Source organism: Nanorana parkeri, unplaced genomic scaffold (genome assembly GCF_000935625.1).
Source record: "Nanorana parkeri isolate BGI_ZX_2015 unplaced genomic scaffold, ASM93562v1 scaffold588, whole genome shotgun sequence".
Taxonomy (NCBI): domain Eukaryota; kingdom Metazoa; phylum Chordata; class Amphibia; order Anura; family Dicroglossidae; genus Nanorana; species Nanorana parkeri.
Window position 1 is genome coordinate 633,752 of NW_017306856.1, and position 16,125 is coordinate 649,876.

Here is a 16,125-nt window from a genome sequence, read left to right on the forward strand (position 1 = left end):
CCTTGCAATGGCCCGGCAGCATTTCAAAAACGCGGTCCCCAAAATGTTTAAAAGAGAGCTATGGGGTAAGTGTTTTTCCCCATAGTTCTCTTAAGGGTCACGAGAGGACATATACTATCCTCCTCCCGTGACCCAAAGCTCAGTATATCGCAAACTACAGTTCACGGTGTACCGGGGCTGCCGAAGCCAGGACCGATCCCGACGTTACTGTCGAGATCTGCCCAACTGCGCGAGTGACAGCTGGCTCTGCCTATGGAGTGCGTCATACCGTATATGCAGGAAGAAATGATCATTCTCAGACCTTGTCAGTAATAGTCCACGCCATAATCCCTTCTTATTTCCAGTCTTCACCCTCTTCTAGCCGTCCTCCGTAATATGGCAGCCAGTGAACAATGGTCAATTCTGGGGACCTGACAAGTTGTACGAGATGCTTCCAAATGACAAATTTAAAGTGGAATTAAACCGCTGTGTGCTGGTTGGGTTTTTTTTTTTGCCCTAATGTGTAAGTATTCTGAGTGTTCCCCTCTCCAGCATTGGGCATTCTCTGATGTTCCCGGGCATCCTCTTCTGTCATTGATGATGTAACTCCTGCGCATGCACACAAGTGTTGCATTGTTCCTGGGAAACGAATGCCGGGAATGTACACAGCACTGCGCATGCACCATACAGTGTACACAGACAATGAAACATGGCTAGGGTAAGGAGGAAGGAGTTTGGTGACGGAAGAGACTTTGCTTGTCTGTTCTGTCAAAAATCCCAACCTCCCGATTGTTTCGTTTTTAATTCCACTTTAAAGGAGAACTATGAGGTCAGTGCTTTTCCCCATAGTTCTCCTTAGGGTAACGGGAGGACACAAACTAGCGTCCTCCCGTCAGCCTAGGCTCAGTATACCGCGAGCTGTAGCTTGTGGTATACTGAGACGCCGCAGCTGAAGCGGATCCCGACATCGATGTCGAGATCCGCCCAGCTGCGTGACTGACAGCTGGCTCTGCCTATCTAGAGGCAGAGCCAGCTGTACCCTCCCCCGTCCGTTCCGCCAGTCAGCGCTGGCAAATGGGAGGGGGGAATCCAGTGAAAAGCACTCACCTCGTAGTTCTCCTTTAAAGTTGTAAATCTCTTGAGATTTTCTGCAGGGACGAGCTAAATTATTCCCAAGCAGGATCCCTCCCTGGAATGAAACGAATGTTCCTCCATAGTGATCCGGCTATTGCTGATTTGCCCTCTGTTTCTTTTCAGGGATTTGCGTTTGTGGAGTATGAAGTCCCAGAAGCTGCTCAGCTCGCCCTGGAACAGATGAACTCGGTCATGTTGGGTGGAAGGAACATTAAGGTGAGTGCACATCGTATGGTTCATGAACAGGACACAGCCGTGGTGCGTGATAACATAAGAGCAGTACATCCATTATAACAGACATCAGAACGTCGGACACTGATAATCAAATCGGAAGAACTTTCCTGAATATTTGTATCTGTCCAATCTGCAGCGTTTCATAGAATGTAGGCGTTCAGGAATTGGGGTTTGTGGCTCATATGAATCTCTGCAGATTGGACAGAGGTACACTTGTCAGATCAGACATCTCCAGTTCTTCAGTATGCCTGATCCAGGCAGAATATAATCCGAACCCTTAGTGTGCCTACCCCTGCACTGCAAGGGTTAAAAGAGAACTATGGGGTAAGTGATTTTCCCCATACCGCTCTTTAGAGTAACGGGAGGACATATACTAGCGTCCTCCCGTGACCCAAAGCTCAGTATATAGCGAGCTACTGCTCGCAGTATTCTGAGACCGCCGCAGCCGGGACGGATCCCGACATTACTGTCTAGATCCCCCCCAGCTGCTTGAGTGACAGCTGGCTCTGCCTATCTGGAGGCAGAGCCAGCTGTACCCGCCCCCTTCCCTGTCTGTTCTCCAGTCAGTGCTAGAGGATCGGGGAGGGGGGAATCCCTGCGGGCAGCGGTGACTGACAGTCACAGCTCACTGCAGGGAGATGATCGAGAAGTGAGCAGATCGCTGCGTGTTTCTGCTCGCTTCCTGATCAATGGAGCCGACCTGTGATAGCTTCTTTGTCACACGTCGGCTCTAACTATCAGGATGAGTGGAAATCACTCACCTCATAGTTCTCCTTTTTAAGTGTTATTTTCTTCCCTAGACAATAAACGAGCAACGATATACTCGGCTGAACCTTGGAGACGGCTGGGTGCTAGACCGGTCCCTGCAGCCCTGCTACGCCTCCACTCCGGTGGTCTTAAGGTCCTGTGAGATATCACATCCAATGCAGTGAATTGGAAATGAGGATGCTGAGGGACAGTCCTTCGCTGGAGTGGAGGAGGACAGGGGCTCCAGGGACCAGACCAGCAGCCAGTCAGCTTATATTTTCCTGGTTCCTACTTTCCCCATCGTTGACGTGCCAATGATGTGTTTGCAATCTTAAGATTTTCGTTGCATACCTTATTTTAGTCTCTGTGCTTTTCTATGCAATGCAGGCAGATCATGGCTGGTGGGAGGGGCCGATGGGGTGCTGTACATAGCTTCCTGAATACTTCACAGCACCCTGCCTCAGCACTCCTCAAGAGCCCCCAACCCCGATGCAAGCAGTGGGCTGGACCTTGGTTGGAGTTATGCAAATACCAAAATGCCTTGATGGTCGGATGTCAGACCACAGCGTTCCTAGCAGCCAATGACGTCCCTTTTGTTCCCGCCTAGCTTTGGGGGGGGTGGAAGAGTATCGTCTTCCGTCCTCCTTTGCCGTCTGCCCCACCTCCTGGCTCCTCCCATCCCGCCTCCTCCCATTCCGCCTCCTCCCATCCCTGTCTTTTATCTGCTCCCAGAATGGACTCCCTGCTCCACAGGCTTCAGGATTAAGGTGACAGCAGCATTTTAAAGGGGCACGCTAGGGACATCCAGTGTAAGGGGGCACTCTGATGGGAATAAATAATTATATTGGGGTTCCCTATCAGAGTGCCCCCTGTTTTTGTATTTAATGTAAGGGGGCACTCCGATGGGGGCTTCTAATGTACTGGGATACTCCGATGGGGACACTGATGAGGGCACCTAATGTATGGGGACGCTTTGATGAGGGCACCTAATGTATGGGGACGCTTTGATGGGGGCACCTTATGTACGGGGACGTGTCGATGGGGGCACCTGTATGTACGGGGACGTGCCGATGGGGGCACCTGTATGTACGGGGACGTGCCGATGGGGGCACCTGTATGTACGGGGACGTGCCGATGGGGGCACCTGTATGTACGGGGACGTGCCGATGGGGGCACCTGTATGTACGGGGACGTGCCGATGGGGGCACCTGTATGTACGGGGGCACCTGTATGTACGGGGACTTGCCGATGGGGGAATCTAACCTACGGGGACACTCTGATGGATGCTGTACTTTTTTTCATTGAAGCCAGCCACGATTTGGTACAACTGCATCACACTACGCTTTGCCTATAGAACTTCATGAAATGTCACTTGTGACATTTCGGTAAAGTTCTAACAAAAAATGTGATGCGTCGGAATCGTTGCATCAGCAATGTGCCTGGGAACACACAGCAGCAGATGTGCGTTGTAATGCAGCTGCTGGAGTGAATGCAGCCTAAATGGCAGACGGCAGTGCAGACACTGGCTGGGTGACCTTTGATCCGCTCCACGATTTGGACCTCGGGTCGAAGAAAACTTAGCGTTCTTATTCACTACCCCCGTTGTATAGTATAATGTGCATATTTAGGCAGGATCCCGGCATACCCATGAGTACTGCACTTGCTGTTGACACTTCATGCATTGTTTCCATAGAATGGTGTCCATTGCAGTTAGGACCCAGTATGTGCCCCTTTTTATTGCTCTGGTATGTATGCAGTTCATAGAAATCGATTCTGTTACCCGTGTGTTTTGATTCTCATGTTCCTCTTCTGTCTTTCTCATCTCAGGTGGGCAGACCCAGCAACATTGGCCAGGCACAGCCCATCATAGACCAGCTGGCAGAGGAAGCCCGCTCCTTCAACAGAATCTATGTGGCCTCCGTGCACCAGGATCTGTCTGATGACGATATCAAGAGCGTGTTTGAAGCCTTTGGGAAGATCAAGTCTTGTATGTTGGCACGAGACCCAACAACAGGCAAACATAAAGGTTACGGTTTTATAGGTGAGAATATTGTGCTGCCACTGACAATATGTAGCCCCGCTATCTCCTGAATTCCAGGGTCAGATCACGCCACCTTCAGTATGTCAATCTAACCAAAAGTGATAAGAATATGCAATCTGAGGATTGTGTCCTGTGCTTGTTTGTAATAGAGATTCTCCACCCCAGGGTCCCTCTGTGTCTCCTCTGACCCTTGGATCAGGCTGACTTCTGTGTCTCCTCTGATTCTAGGTGCAGACAGCTTCAGGGTCCATCTGTGTCTCCTCTGATTCTAGGTGCAGACAGCTTCAGGGTCCATCTGTGTCTCCTCTGACCCTGGGTGCAGGCAGCTTCAGGGTCCCTCTGTGTCTCCTCTGACCCTGGGTGCAGGCAGCTTCAGGGTTCCTCTGTCTCCCCTCTGACCCTGGGTGCAGGCAGCTTCAGGGTCCCTCTGTGTCTCCTCTGACCCTGGGTGCAGGCAGCTTCAGGGTTCCTCTGTGTCTCCTCTGACCCTGGGTGCAGGCAGCTTTAGGGTTCCTCTGTGTCTCCTCTGACCCTGGGTGCAGGCAGCTTTAGGGTTCCTCTGTGTCTCCTCTGACCCTCGGTGCAGGCAGCTTCAGGGTTCCTCTGTGTCTCCTCTGACCCTGGGTGCAGGCAGCTTCAGGGTCCCTCTGTGTCTCCTCTGACCCTGGGTGCAGGCAGCTTTAGGGTTCCTCTGTGTCTCCTCTGACCCTGGGTGCAGGCAGCTTCAGGGTTCCTCTGTGTCTCCTCTGACCCTAGACCCAGTATGTGCCCCTTTTTATTGCTCTGGTATGTATGCAGTTCATAGAAATCGATTCTGTTACCCGTGTGTTTTGATTCTCATGTTCCTCTTCTGTCTTTCTCATCTCAGGTGGGCAGACCCAGCAACATTGGCCAGGCACAGCCCATCATAGACCAGCTGGCAGAGGAAGCCCGCTCCTTCAACAGAATCTATGTGGCCTCCGTGCACCAGGATCTGTCTGATGACGATATCAAGAGCGTGTTTGAAGCCTTTGGGAAGATCAAGTCTTGTATGTTGGCACGAGACCCAACAACAGGCAAACATAAAGGTTACGGTTTTATAGGTGAGAATATTGTGCTGCCACTGACAATATGTAGCCCCGCTATCTCCTGAATTCCAGGGTCAGATCACGCCACCTTCAGTATGTCAATCTAACCAAAAGTGATAAGAATATGCAATCTGAGGATTGTGTCCTGTGCTTGTTTGTAATAGAGATTCTCCACCCCAGGGTCCCTCTGTGTCTCCTCTGACCCTTGGATCAGGCTGACTTCTGTGTCTCCTCTGATTCTAGGTGCAGACAGCTTCAGGGTCCATCTGTGTCTCCTCTGATTCTAGGTGCAGACAGCTTCAGGGTCCATCTGTGTCTCCTCTGACCCTGGGTGCAGGCAGCTTCAGGGTCCCTCTGTGTCTCCTCTGACCCTGGGTGCAGGCAGCTTCAGGGTTCCTCTGTCTCCCCTCTGACCCTGGGTGCAGGCAGCTTCAGGGTCCCTCTGTGGCTCCTCTGACCCTGGGGGCAGCAGGTAGCTTTAGGGTTCCTCTGTGTCTCCTCTGCCCCTGGGTGCAGGCAGGTTTAGGGTTTCTCTGTGTCTCCTCTGCCCCTGGGTGCAGGCAGGTTTAGGGTTTCTCTGTGTCTCCTCTGCCCCTGGGTGCAGGCAGGTTTAGGGTTTCTCTGTGTCTCCTCTGCCCCTGGGTGCAGGCAGGTTTAGGGTTTCTCTGTGTCTCCTCTGCCCCTGGGTGCAGGCAGGTTTAGGGTTTCTCTGTGTCTCCTCTGCCCCTGGGTGCAGGCAGGTTTAGGGTTTCTCTGTGTCTCCTCTGCCCCTGGGTGCAGGCAGGTTTAGGGTTTCTCTGTGTCTCCTCTGCCCCTGGGTGCAGGCAGGTTTAGGGTTTCTCTGTGTCTCCTCTGCCCCTGGGTGCAGGCAGGTTTAGGGTTTCTCTGTGTCTCCTCTGCCCCTGGGTGCAGGCAGGTTTAGGGTTTCTCTGTGTCTCCTCTGCCCCTGGGTGCAGGCAGGTTTAGGGTTTCTCTGTGTCTCCTCTGCCCCTGGGTGCAGGCAGGTTTAGGGTTTCTCTGTGTCTCCTCTGCCCCTGGGTGCAGGCAGGTTTAGGGTTTCTCTGTGTCTCCTCTGCCCCTGGGTGCAGGCAGGTTTAGGGTTTCTCTGTGTCTCCTCTGCCCCTGGGTGCAGGCAGGTTTAGGGTTTCTCTGTGTCTCCTCTGCCCCTGGGTGCAGGCAGGTTTAGGGTTTCTCTGTGTCTCCTCTGCCCCTGGGTGCAGGCAGGTTTAGGGTTTCTCTGTGTCTCCTCTGCCCCTGGGTGCAGGCAGGTTTAGGGTTTCTCTGTGTCTCCTCTGCCCCTGGGTGCAGGCAGGTTTAGGGTTTCTCTGTGTCTCCTCTGCCCCTGGGTGCAGGCAGCTTTAGGGTTCCTCTGTGTCTCCTCTGACCCTGGGTGCTGGCTGACTCCTAAGCCTGTCCATCACTGTTTTACTGGCACCACAAGAAATGAAGCCCAAGTACACCATACACCCACTTTGCATAAAACTTTATTGTTCCATTGTGCATACCATCTTCCTGGGCCACTTCCTTCGACTCCTGATTTCAATCAGGAATGAGCTTGTTTAAGTCTCCAGCGGTAAGGCTCTGTTCCTGCACACTGTCGGGGTAATGGGGTTATTCAAGGTACTTATTGAATTCTCTATAATAAAAAGTCCAACAGGAAGCATGGCCCGCCTTTTTTCCTTTCCTGTAATGTCAGTGGTAGGTGTGCATGGATATGGGAGCTGATGCAAATGGTCTCCTTACTGAAGTACCTGAGAGATAGAAATGCTAGTTTCCTGGCTGTCATGGTGATCCAATTGATTTAACCCTTTCCCTGCCACCGCCGTAAGGCATATGGCGGAACAAAACTGTTCCCAAATGGCCAGATCAGTATGCCTTATGGCAGTGGCATTTACGGTTCTACTATAAGCTCATGGTCGCTTTAGCGACCATGAACTTATAGCAGGACTGTTCCCTGGACGTTCCCCTTTAAATTAATAGCTGTCATCAGGGCCTCACAAGCTGCTGATGACAGCTATTAACAAAAATTCCGGGCGCCCGCTTGTATGGGCTGAGGCAGCGGGGATCCGAAATGTCCGGTGGGGGGGTGGAGGAGCGAGGAGAGCAGCCGCTGTCAGTTTCAGGATGACAGCGGCTCTGTGTGTGCGAGCGTAGGATTGGTAATTATCAGTGGTATTACCGATCCTCTGTGTGCAGCACAAACACTGGAGTGATCGTCTTATCACTCCAGTGTTAGTAGTATGTGTCCCCAGTTATTTACAATGTGTCCCCAGTTATGAATGAACAGGATGTGATTTACATTACTTCCTGTTCATTCATGAATTTTTGAACTGGTAGTAGCACTCAGTACAGAAGCTCCTCCCCATTCACAAACTGCTTGATAGTAAAATATTTACTATCATCAGTGTCTGAATGAATGGGGAGGCTCTGGACTGAGTGCTTCCCATTCATTGAGTGCTGAGGCTGTAGAAAAAGAGATTGAGGACACAGAGTCCTCAATTTCTATTTCAAAAGGGAAATGTCAAGGGTCTGTTTAGACCCTAATATTTCCCCAAAGCCCCCCAACAGCAAAAAAATGTTTTAAAATGATTTAAAAAATACGTTTAAAAGTGTGTTTAAAAAAAAAAGGCACTGATACTGATTTTAGTGCTTTATCAATTGAATCGCGTATTTTTATCGGTTTAATATTGAATTGATAAACATTTGCGCAATTATTAGTCTACCGGGCCTGCGCTTTCAGAAAATATATGGTTTGGGTTTTTTTTTTTTTTGTTTTTTTTTTACACAAAAGCCAGCAAAGCAGAAATAAGGAGAACTATGGTGAAAAGCCCTAACCCCATAGTTCTCCTTTTAATATATTAGGTTACTTACCTGGAATCAGTATGTATATCAGGAGTACACAGACCTATGAGGATTGAAATACCGGAGCCGTCTTTGCCGACCCGTCTTGAAAAGTGCGCTGTAGGCCAAAACTGCCGTCATTGTCCTTCACTTCTTAGCACTTCGCTGACCTAAACACGTTTTTGGTCCAGGTCCATAAATTGCAAGCAGAGCGGATCAGTATGACCATGCGTGTGCATTCAAACATGTCTACTCCTATGTTTTCCTACTGACAGGTTGTTCTAGTCTGCTGGAAGAGCTGCAGATTGTGATGTGGCTTCTCCGGTGCTTGCACACGCTGCTGTCTCCTTCATTCCTGTTATTGTATGTATTTACAGAGTATGATAAATCCCAGTCTTCGCAGGATGCCGTCTCCTCCATGAACCTGTTTGATCTGGGCGGTCAGTACCTTCGAGTTGGTAAAGCTGTTACTCCACCGATGCCTCTCCTCACACCGGCCACCCCCGGTGGTCTCCCTCCTGCTGCTGCTGTCGCCGCTGCTGCTGCAACTGCCAAGATCACAGCTCAGGTATGTGAATGAACAGGTTCGTAAGTTCTAGAGCAGGGGTGCCCATTAGGTAGATGGTGATCTAGCAGTAGCTCTTAAAGCTGATGCTGGTAGATCACAAAGGGTGTGAATGGTGGCCCCTTTATTCCTTTTAGCCTGAGTCTGCTGAGCCAAGCTCCCTGACACCTTTCTGGTGGATACTGGTTGTTGAAGTGACTCAGGTGCTGAGACTAATATATATATAGATATAGATAGATAGATAGATATATATATTACATCAAAGAATATTAGTTTACACAGCCTGCTGCACTACACTATTTGTAAGATGAGCGGGGAGAGACAGCCAGGAGGATGAGCGGGGAGAGACAGCCAGGAGGATGAGCGAGGAGAGACAGCCAGGAGAGCGAGGGAGGTTTTTCTTCGTTGGTAGATCTCATGTAGCTCGTCATTTGAAAAGTAGATAACACAAAAATTGTGGGCACCCCTGTACTAGAGGATGGGATTGTATAGGTAGGTGACCAGAGAAGAGCAAAGGGAGAGCATTGGCAGAGTTTTGACATTCATTCAATATCCTGCTGACAAGCAAGTGGCACAAGTAGCTTTAGATCATCAGGGGCTGAATAGTGTTGTCACCCTCCTGGCTATAAAGTCCATAGAATGCAGATGTGCTCTGTGATGGGTACAAGCATCCAACACTCCCAGAACTGCATATATTGCTGCAGATTCTTATGGCGATTATAGGGCTTCAGAGGAGCGAAAATGATCATTGATCGTATAATGCCTCTTCTGTTGCAGGGAACTGCTTCTGGGCTATGTTTGGAGAAAACGGCGCCACTTTAATAGGACGCCTTTCAATCCTCCAGATCTACCCTGAGCTTTAGCCCTCATTCACACGAGAAACGGCCGGCTTGTACAGATCACTGCTGCGTGCACGGCTTTATGGGGCCGCTCCTGGGAAGGATTACACACAGCAGCCTGTCCTTCTCTATGGGAGTACGCCGCCTTACGCTCGCCCAACCTGCATGTCCGTGCGGGTGTCCCTGCTTGGACGCAGACGGGATCCATCCTGCCAGCATACGAGCATGGACACCCGCACGGACGTTCAGTTCGGGTGAGTGTAGGGCGGCGTACAGCCGCATACTCCCATAGAGAAGGACAGGCTGCTCCGTACAAATCACACGCAGCACTTGTCCTTCCCGGGATTGGCCCGATACGGCTGTGCACGCAGCCGGCCGTTACTCGTGTGAAGGAGGTCTTAAAGCTGAAGTTTAACTCCATAAGGACCCTTTTGCTGCCGAGGCCTTTTTTTTTGGGTTTTTGCACATGTGATATAATCAACACTTTAGGCCTGAAAATTACTATAAACCCCCCCACATTCTATATTTTCTGAAAGCCAACACCCTGTAGAATAAAATGGCGGCAGTTGCAAATTTTTATGTTGCACACTATTGGCGCAACTCTTTATCAAACCCCCAAATTTAGTAAAAAATAAATTCAAGTTAATTTTAATGCTCCAAAACACAATTTAAAGGGTTATTAAACCCTCCGTTTTGTTTGCATATACCAGTATCTACTGCTAGCAAGCAGTAGATCTATGCAAAAAGTGTAAAAACAAAAAAAACCCCGCTTTGAAAAGGGTTAATACTTACCCGTGTCTTCCTCGCGCGCTCCAGTCCAAAAATGTGAAAATGCTCGGGCGGCCACAAAGCACCTTGGGGCGGACGCATGCGCAGTTCACATTTTCGGCCAGGACGCGAGGAGAGACGCAAGGTGACTTATGGACGCGTGCACCGTCATGAAGACACCGTAGGACAGGAAGTGCCAGCAAGCTCAGAGGAGTCAGCGCTGGATCGGAGACCCGCCGCAGTGCTGGAGGGACAGATGAAAACATCAGGAAAGAAGATGATCGGATTAAGAAACATAATTTAAGGTAAGTGCTGACATTACCATTGGGGAGAGGGAAAAAGATTTTTGACTTTAATGTCACTTTAATACTATTGTTAAATATAAAAGACGAGGTTAGGACCAATAAATAGATACCCAACATGCCCAGGTTAATTGCGTGCATTCGTGAAACAACAACAAAATTCAGTACCCCAAAAAGTCCATAGACGCTTTAAAAGCCCCCCCAGGTCATCAGTTTAGAGATGCGCATAAATATTGTCCCTAGAATTATTGCTCTTACATGTGCGGCGATTCCCAACGTGTAGCACGATCAACGTTTTTCTACGTAGGCGCACCCGACGCGTGTTTTCATCAATTCTCGCGAGGGACTTATTAACTTGTAAATTTGTTTCAACCTTTTCAAGCCCCCCATGTGATAGCATATTGGTGGAGACAGGTCCTCTTTAAGGTGATACTGGTGGTCCGAAAGACCCCTAGTGTCACCTTTCCAATTTAAATAAGCTATTGGTGCAGATTCTTCAGGAGCCGAGCAATGACCGCTCAGGGACCGGAAGTGATGCAATAGACGTTGCTCCTGATCCCGTAGAGCGGGGAGAAGATCGGTGAACGGACGTTCGCAGGTCCGCTTCCCGCCGGCACCTAACATGCCGGCCCCGGGCCCGCAGGAGGGGCAGCGGAGCCCTGGAAACACCTGATGATCTAGAGATATTATTGGTGTCTTTGTAACCTTGAATGCTTCATCTGATCACAAGACACGTGGGGACGGTTGTGGTGTAATACATCCTTCTCTTCTCCACAGGAGGCGGTGGCTGGAGCGGCTGTCCTTGGTACACTGACGAGTCCTGGCCTGGTGTCCCCGGCTCTAACACTGGCACAGCCTTTGGGGGCACTACCACAGGCAGTCATGGCAGCACAAGCCCCCGGGGTTATTACAGGTAGGTACCGTTCTCTCTCCATAATAAAATGTATTACATCTTCTATATCGGAAGGCTTTGTGTCTTGTTTGCTTCTATACTGATACAGGTGTGCACATCGTAGTCATCATGCATAGACATAGGTGGAGCCTGACTGTGAGCAGCAGAGAGAATAACAGCATGTCGTAGATGCAGCTTCATGTTAATTGGTGTGAAAAGCCTCGCACAGCATTGTTATCATACGACATGTATTTAATGTGGGCCATTGTCAGTATTTCCTTAGTGCTTATGATATGAGCAGCATCACTGGAATAGACTACAATTCCCATCATGCAATGGGAATTGAAGCTGTCAATGAGTGTAAATATGGGATGGGTTTGTTTGGGCAGCCCAGTGTTGAATGGGAGTGACAGACCTGTCTCCTGTCAGTCAGATTCGGGCCATATTAGTGGGCAGGACAGCCTGGGTGTGTGAGACGCTCGGCTCCTTCCATTATAGTCAGTGGTGATGTAATGAGATCAGTGCTGGTTATTAATTAAGTACAACTGGGGTGTCAGGCTGGTACCTCAGGGCAGAGCGGTCACTGGACTTACATGCTGGACTGAAGGGACACCGAGCCCTTATATAGGTTTCAAGGAGTTATTTTGCAATGGCTGCAGGATATAATTTAGGGCTCATTCAGACGGGTGTGCACGTCCATAAAAAGACCCCATCCCAGAAGGGACAGCTGCTGCGTGTAATGGCCTGTTCTTCCCTAAGGGCTAGTTCACACCAGCCTCAGTGCGTTCCGGCCCGATTCTGGCCAGAACGCACTGGATCGCATTCCGGCCTGCTCTTTGTTCAGGGGCGGGAGGGAGCGTGGCGGTGCATTGAAATCAATGGCACCGCAGCCACGCTCTCATCCCCAGTGCGAGTGGCCGCACTGGAACGCATGGCACATCAATGCCTGTGTTCCAGTGCGGTCAGAAAAAAATGCGGCATGCACTTTTTTTGGGACCGGGACGCAGGCATTGATGAGCCACGCGGCCGGAGGGCGTGGCTGCATTGACATTGATGCGCTGCAACGCCGCCTCCTGCCCCAAACAAAGTGAGCCAGCCGGAATGTGTTCCAGTGCCTTCTGGCCAGAATCAGGCCGGAGCCCTCTGAGCCTGGTGTGAACTAGTCCTGCGGGTGTGTGCAATTACATGCGTGCGGGTCCGGGTGCCCTCACTTGTGTGCCGTATGGACGTACATGCCCGTCGGAATGAGCAAGTAACACATTTGTTGAAGGTAATATAATGAACATTTCTGCTTGGAGTTCGGCTTTAATAATCCATATCGGGGTTTTGGCGGTCATTTTGAATAGTAGGTGTCCCAAAAGAACAAAAGCTTTAAAACCACAGAAGTGCCACAACGTATCAACCAAAATGCTTGTATAGAAACCAAGCATCACTCTACCTGTGTACTCACACCCAGTGATGGTGATCAGAATCAGGGGAACTCTCCAAAAGATGGGATGGATGGTAGAGGGATGGATGGTAGAGGGATGGATGGTAGAGGGATGGATGGTAGAGGGATGGGATGGATGGTAGAGGGATGGATGGTAGAGGGATGGGATGAGAGAGAGTGATGGGATGAGAGAGAGTGATGGGATGAGAGAGAGGGATGGGATGAGAGAGAGAGAGAGAGGGAGGGATGAGAGAGAGGGAGGGATGGGATGAGAGAGAGAGAGAGAGGGAGGGATGAGAGAGAGGGAGGGATGGGATGAGAGAGAGAGAGAGAGGGAGGGATGAGAGAGAGGGAGGGATGGGATGAGAGAGAGAGAGAGAGGGAGGGATGAGAGAGAGGGAGGGATGGGATGAGAGAGAGAGAGAGAGGGAGGGATGAGAGAGAGGGAGGGATGGGATGAGAGAGAGAGAGAGAGGGAGGGATGAGAGAGAGGGAGGGATGGGATGAGAGAGAGAGAGAGAGGGAGGGATGAGAGAGAGGGAGGGATGGGATGAGAGAGAGAGAGAGAGGGAGGGATGAGAGAGAGGGAGGGATGGGATGAGAGAGAGAGAGAGAGGGAGGGATGAGAGAGAGGGAGGGATGGGATGAGAGAGAGAGAGAGAGGGAGGGATGAGAGAGAGGGAGGGATGGGATGAGAGAGAGAGAGAGAGGGAGGGATGAGAGAGAGGGAGGGATGGGATGAGAGAGAGAGAGAGAGGGAGGGATGAGAGAGAGGGAGGGATGGGATGAGAGAGAGAGAGAGAGGGAGGGATGAGAGAGAGGGAGGGATGGGATGAGAGAGAGAGAGAGAGGGAGGGATGAGAGAGAGGGAGGGATGGGATGAGAGAGAGAGAGAGAGGGAGGGATGAGAGAGAGGGAGGGATGGGATGAGAGAGAGAGAGAGAGGGAGGGATGAGAGAGAGGGAGGGATGGGATGAGAGAGAGAGAGAGAGGGAGGGATGAGAGAGAGGGAGGGATGGGATGAGAGAGAGAGAGAGAGGGAGGGATGAGAGAGAGGGAGGGATGGGATGAGAGAGAGAGAGAGAGGGAGGGATGAGAGAGAGGGAGGGATGGGATGAGAGAGAGAGAGAGAGGGAGGGATGAGAGAGAGGGAGGGATGGGATGAGAGAGAGAGAGAGAGGGAGGGATGAGAGAGAGGGAGGGATGGGATGAGAGAGAGAGAGAGAGGGAGGGATGAGAGAGAGGGAGGGATGGGATGAGAGAGAGAGAGAGAGGGAGGGATGAGAGAGAGGGAGGGATGGGATGAGAGAGAGAGAGAGAGGGAGGGATGAGAGAGAGGGAGGGATGGGATGAGAGAGAGAGAGAGAGGGAGGGATGAGAGAGAGGGAGGGATGGGATGAGAGAGAGAGAGGGAGGGATGGGATGAGAGAGAGAGAGAGAGGGAGGGATGAGAGAGAGAGAGGGATGGGATGAGAGAGAGAGAGGGATGGGATAGAGAGGGATGGGATAGAGAGAGAGGGGATGGGATGAGAGAGAGAGAGGGATGGGATAGAGAGGGATGGGATAGAGAGAGAGGGGATGGGATGAGAGAGAGAGAGGGATGGGATAGAGAGGGAGAGATCTCCAAGAAAACATGGCAGAACGTACAATATTCAGATTCGGCAATAAAAGGAGAACACACGATTGTTCTGAAACAAAGGAATCTTTCTCTCCATTACAGCTCTCGGTGAACTTATAACGGATCAGATGACTGCTTCTTGTATGTATTTGTGTGAGAGGGGTGGATAGATGGATGGATGGTAGAGAGAGAGAGGGAGAGATCTCCAAGAAAACATGGCAGAACGTACAATATTCAGATTCGGCAATAAAAGGAGAACACACGATTGTTCTGAAACAAAGGAATCTTTCTCTCCATTACAGCTCTCGGTGAACTTATAACGGATCAGATGACTGCTTCTTGTATGTATTTGTGTGGGGAGAAAATTCCCTGAAGTCCCATTTGGTAATAACTGATTGGTTGTGTTTCTTTCACAGGAGTGACACCAGTGCGGCCCTCTCTACCAGTTACTATTCCACAGGTGGGACTGGTGAACCCCATCCTGTCCAGCCCTCCAGCGATGGCCCAGTTGGAGATAAAGAAGGAGAAAGAGAAGGAGGAAGAGGAGCCGACTCTGGAGTCCGAGAGGCCGGAGATGCTGAGCGAGCAAGAGCACATGAGTATCTCCGGGAGCAGTGCGCGTCACATGGTCATGCAGAAACTCATGCGCAAGCAGGAAGTGAGTATGAGAGCAGCGTGTCTTGGGGCACCAACTGGAGTGCATGTCGTGCTTTTAGATTCCGTCACATGAGGAGGACAAGGCCCCAAAGTTCGACTGTTTATTTAAATTATTACAGAGCTGAAGGGAATGGGAAAAAATTAGAAGTTTCAGATTCCTTTTTCATCTGCCCTTGGCCGCTAATTGACAGCACAGAGGTTGTGTGCAGGGGGGGGCCTGAACACAGCCTTGGCATGTAAACGGCACAGAGGTTGTGTGTAGGACGGGTCCCCGTGAACACAGCCTTAGCATGTAAACAGCACAGAGGTTGTGTGTAGGACGGGGGCCCGTGAACACAGCCTTAGTATGTAAACAACACAGTGGTTGTGTGTAGGACGGGGGCCCCTGAACACAGCCTTAGCATGTAAACAGCACAGAGGTTGTGTGTAGGACGGGGGCCCGTGAACACAGCCTTAGTATGTAAACAACACAGTGGTTGTGTGTAGGACGGGGCCCCTGAACACAGCCTTAGCATGTAAACAGCACAGAGGTTGTGTGTAGGACGGGGCCCCGTGAACACGGCCTTAGCATGTAAACAGCACAGAGGTTGTGTGTAGGACGGGGCCCCGTGAACACGGCCAGGCCGTGAACACAGGTTAGTATGTAAACAACAAAGGGGTTGTGTGTAGGACGGGGGCCCCTGAACACAGCCTTAGCATGTAAACAGCACAGAGGTTGTGTGTAGGACGGGGCCCCGTGAACACGGCCTTAGCATGTAAACAGCACAGAGGTTGTGTGTAGGACGGGGCCCCGTGAACACGGCCTTGGCATGTAAACAGCACAGAGGTTGTGTGTAGGACAGGGGCCTCTTCTATATGCTTTAAAACAGCTGCAGATTCCCTTAGAAGTATCCCCCCCTCTCTTCTAGATACATTGATGCTTGGTAGAGGAAAGCCACCTGATTGGCTGATTTTCTATTTGAGTGACATTTTTTTTTTTTTTTTTTTTTTTCCCATACCCTCTCGTTCCCCT

General features: G+C 50.7%; 1 protein-coding gene across 4 annotated transcripts in view; it reads left to right on the forward strand.

Annotated features, from left to right (window-relative positions):
* The window catches only part of PUF60 (poly(U) binding splicing factor 60), a 38,920-nt gene that overhangs the window by 20,187 nt on the left and 2,608 nt on the right, over positions 1-16,125 (forward strand). For all 4 annotated transcript variants that reach the window (XM_018562643.1, XM_018562645.1, XM_018562644.1 and 1 more), the window contains 5 exons: positions 1,237-1,329; positions 3,922-4,135; positions 8,421-8,611; positions 11,295-11,430; positions 14,873-15,114. In XM_018562643.1, the coding sequence (XP_018418145.1) occupies positions 1,237-1,329; positions 3,922-4,135; positions 8,421-8,611; positions 11,295-11,430; positions 14,873-15,114 (876 nt within the window). The remainder of the gene's footprint in view (positions 1-1,236; positions 1,330-3,921; positions 4,136-8,420; positions 8,612-11,294; positions 11,431-14,872; positions 15,115-16,125) is intronic.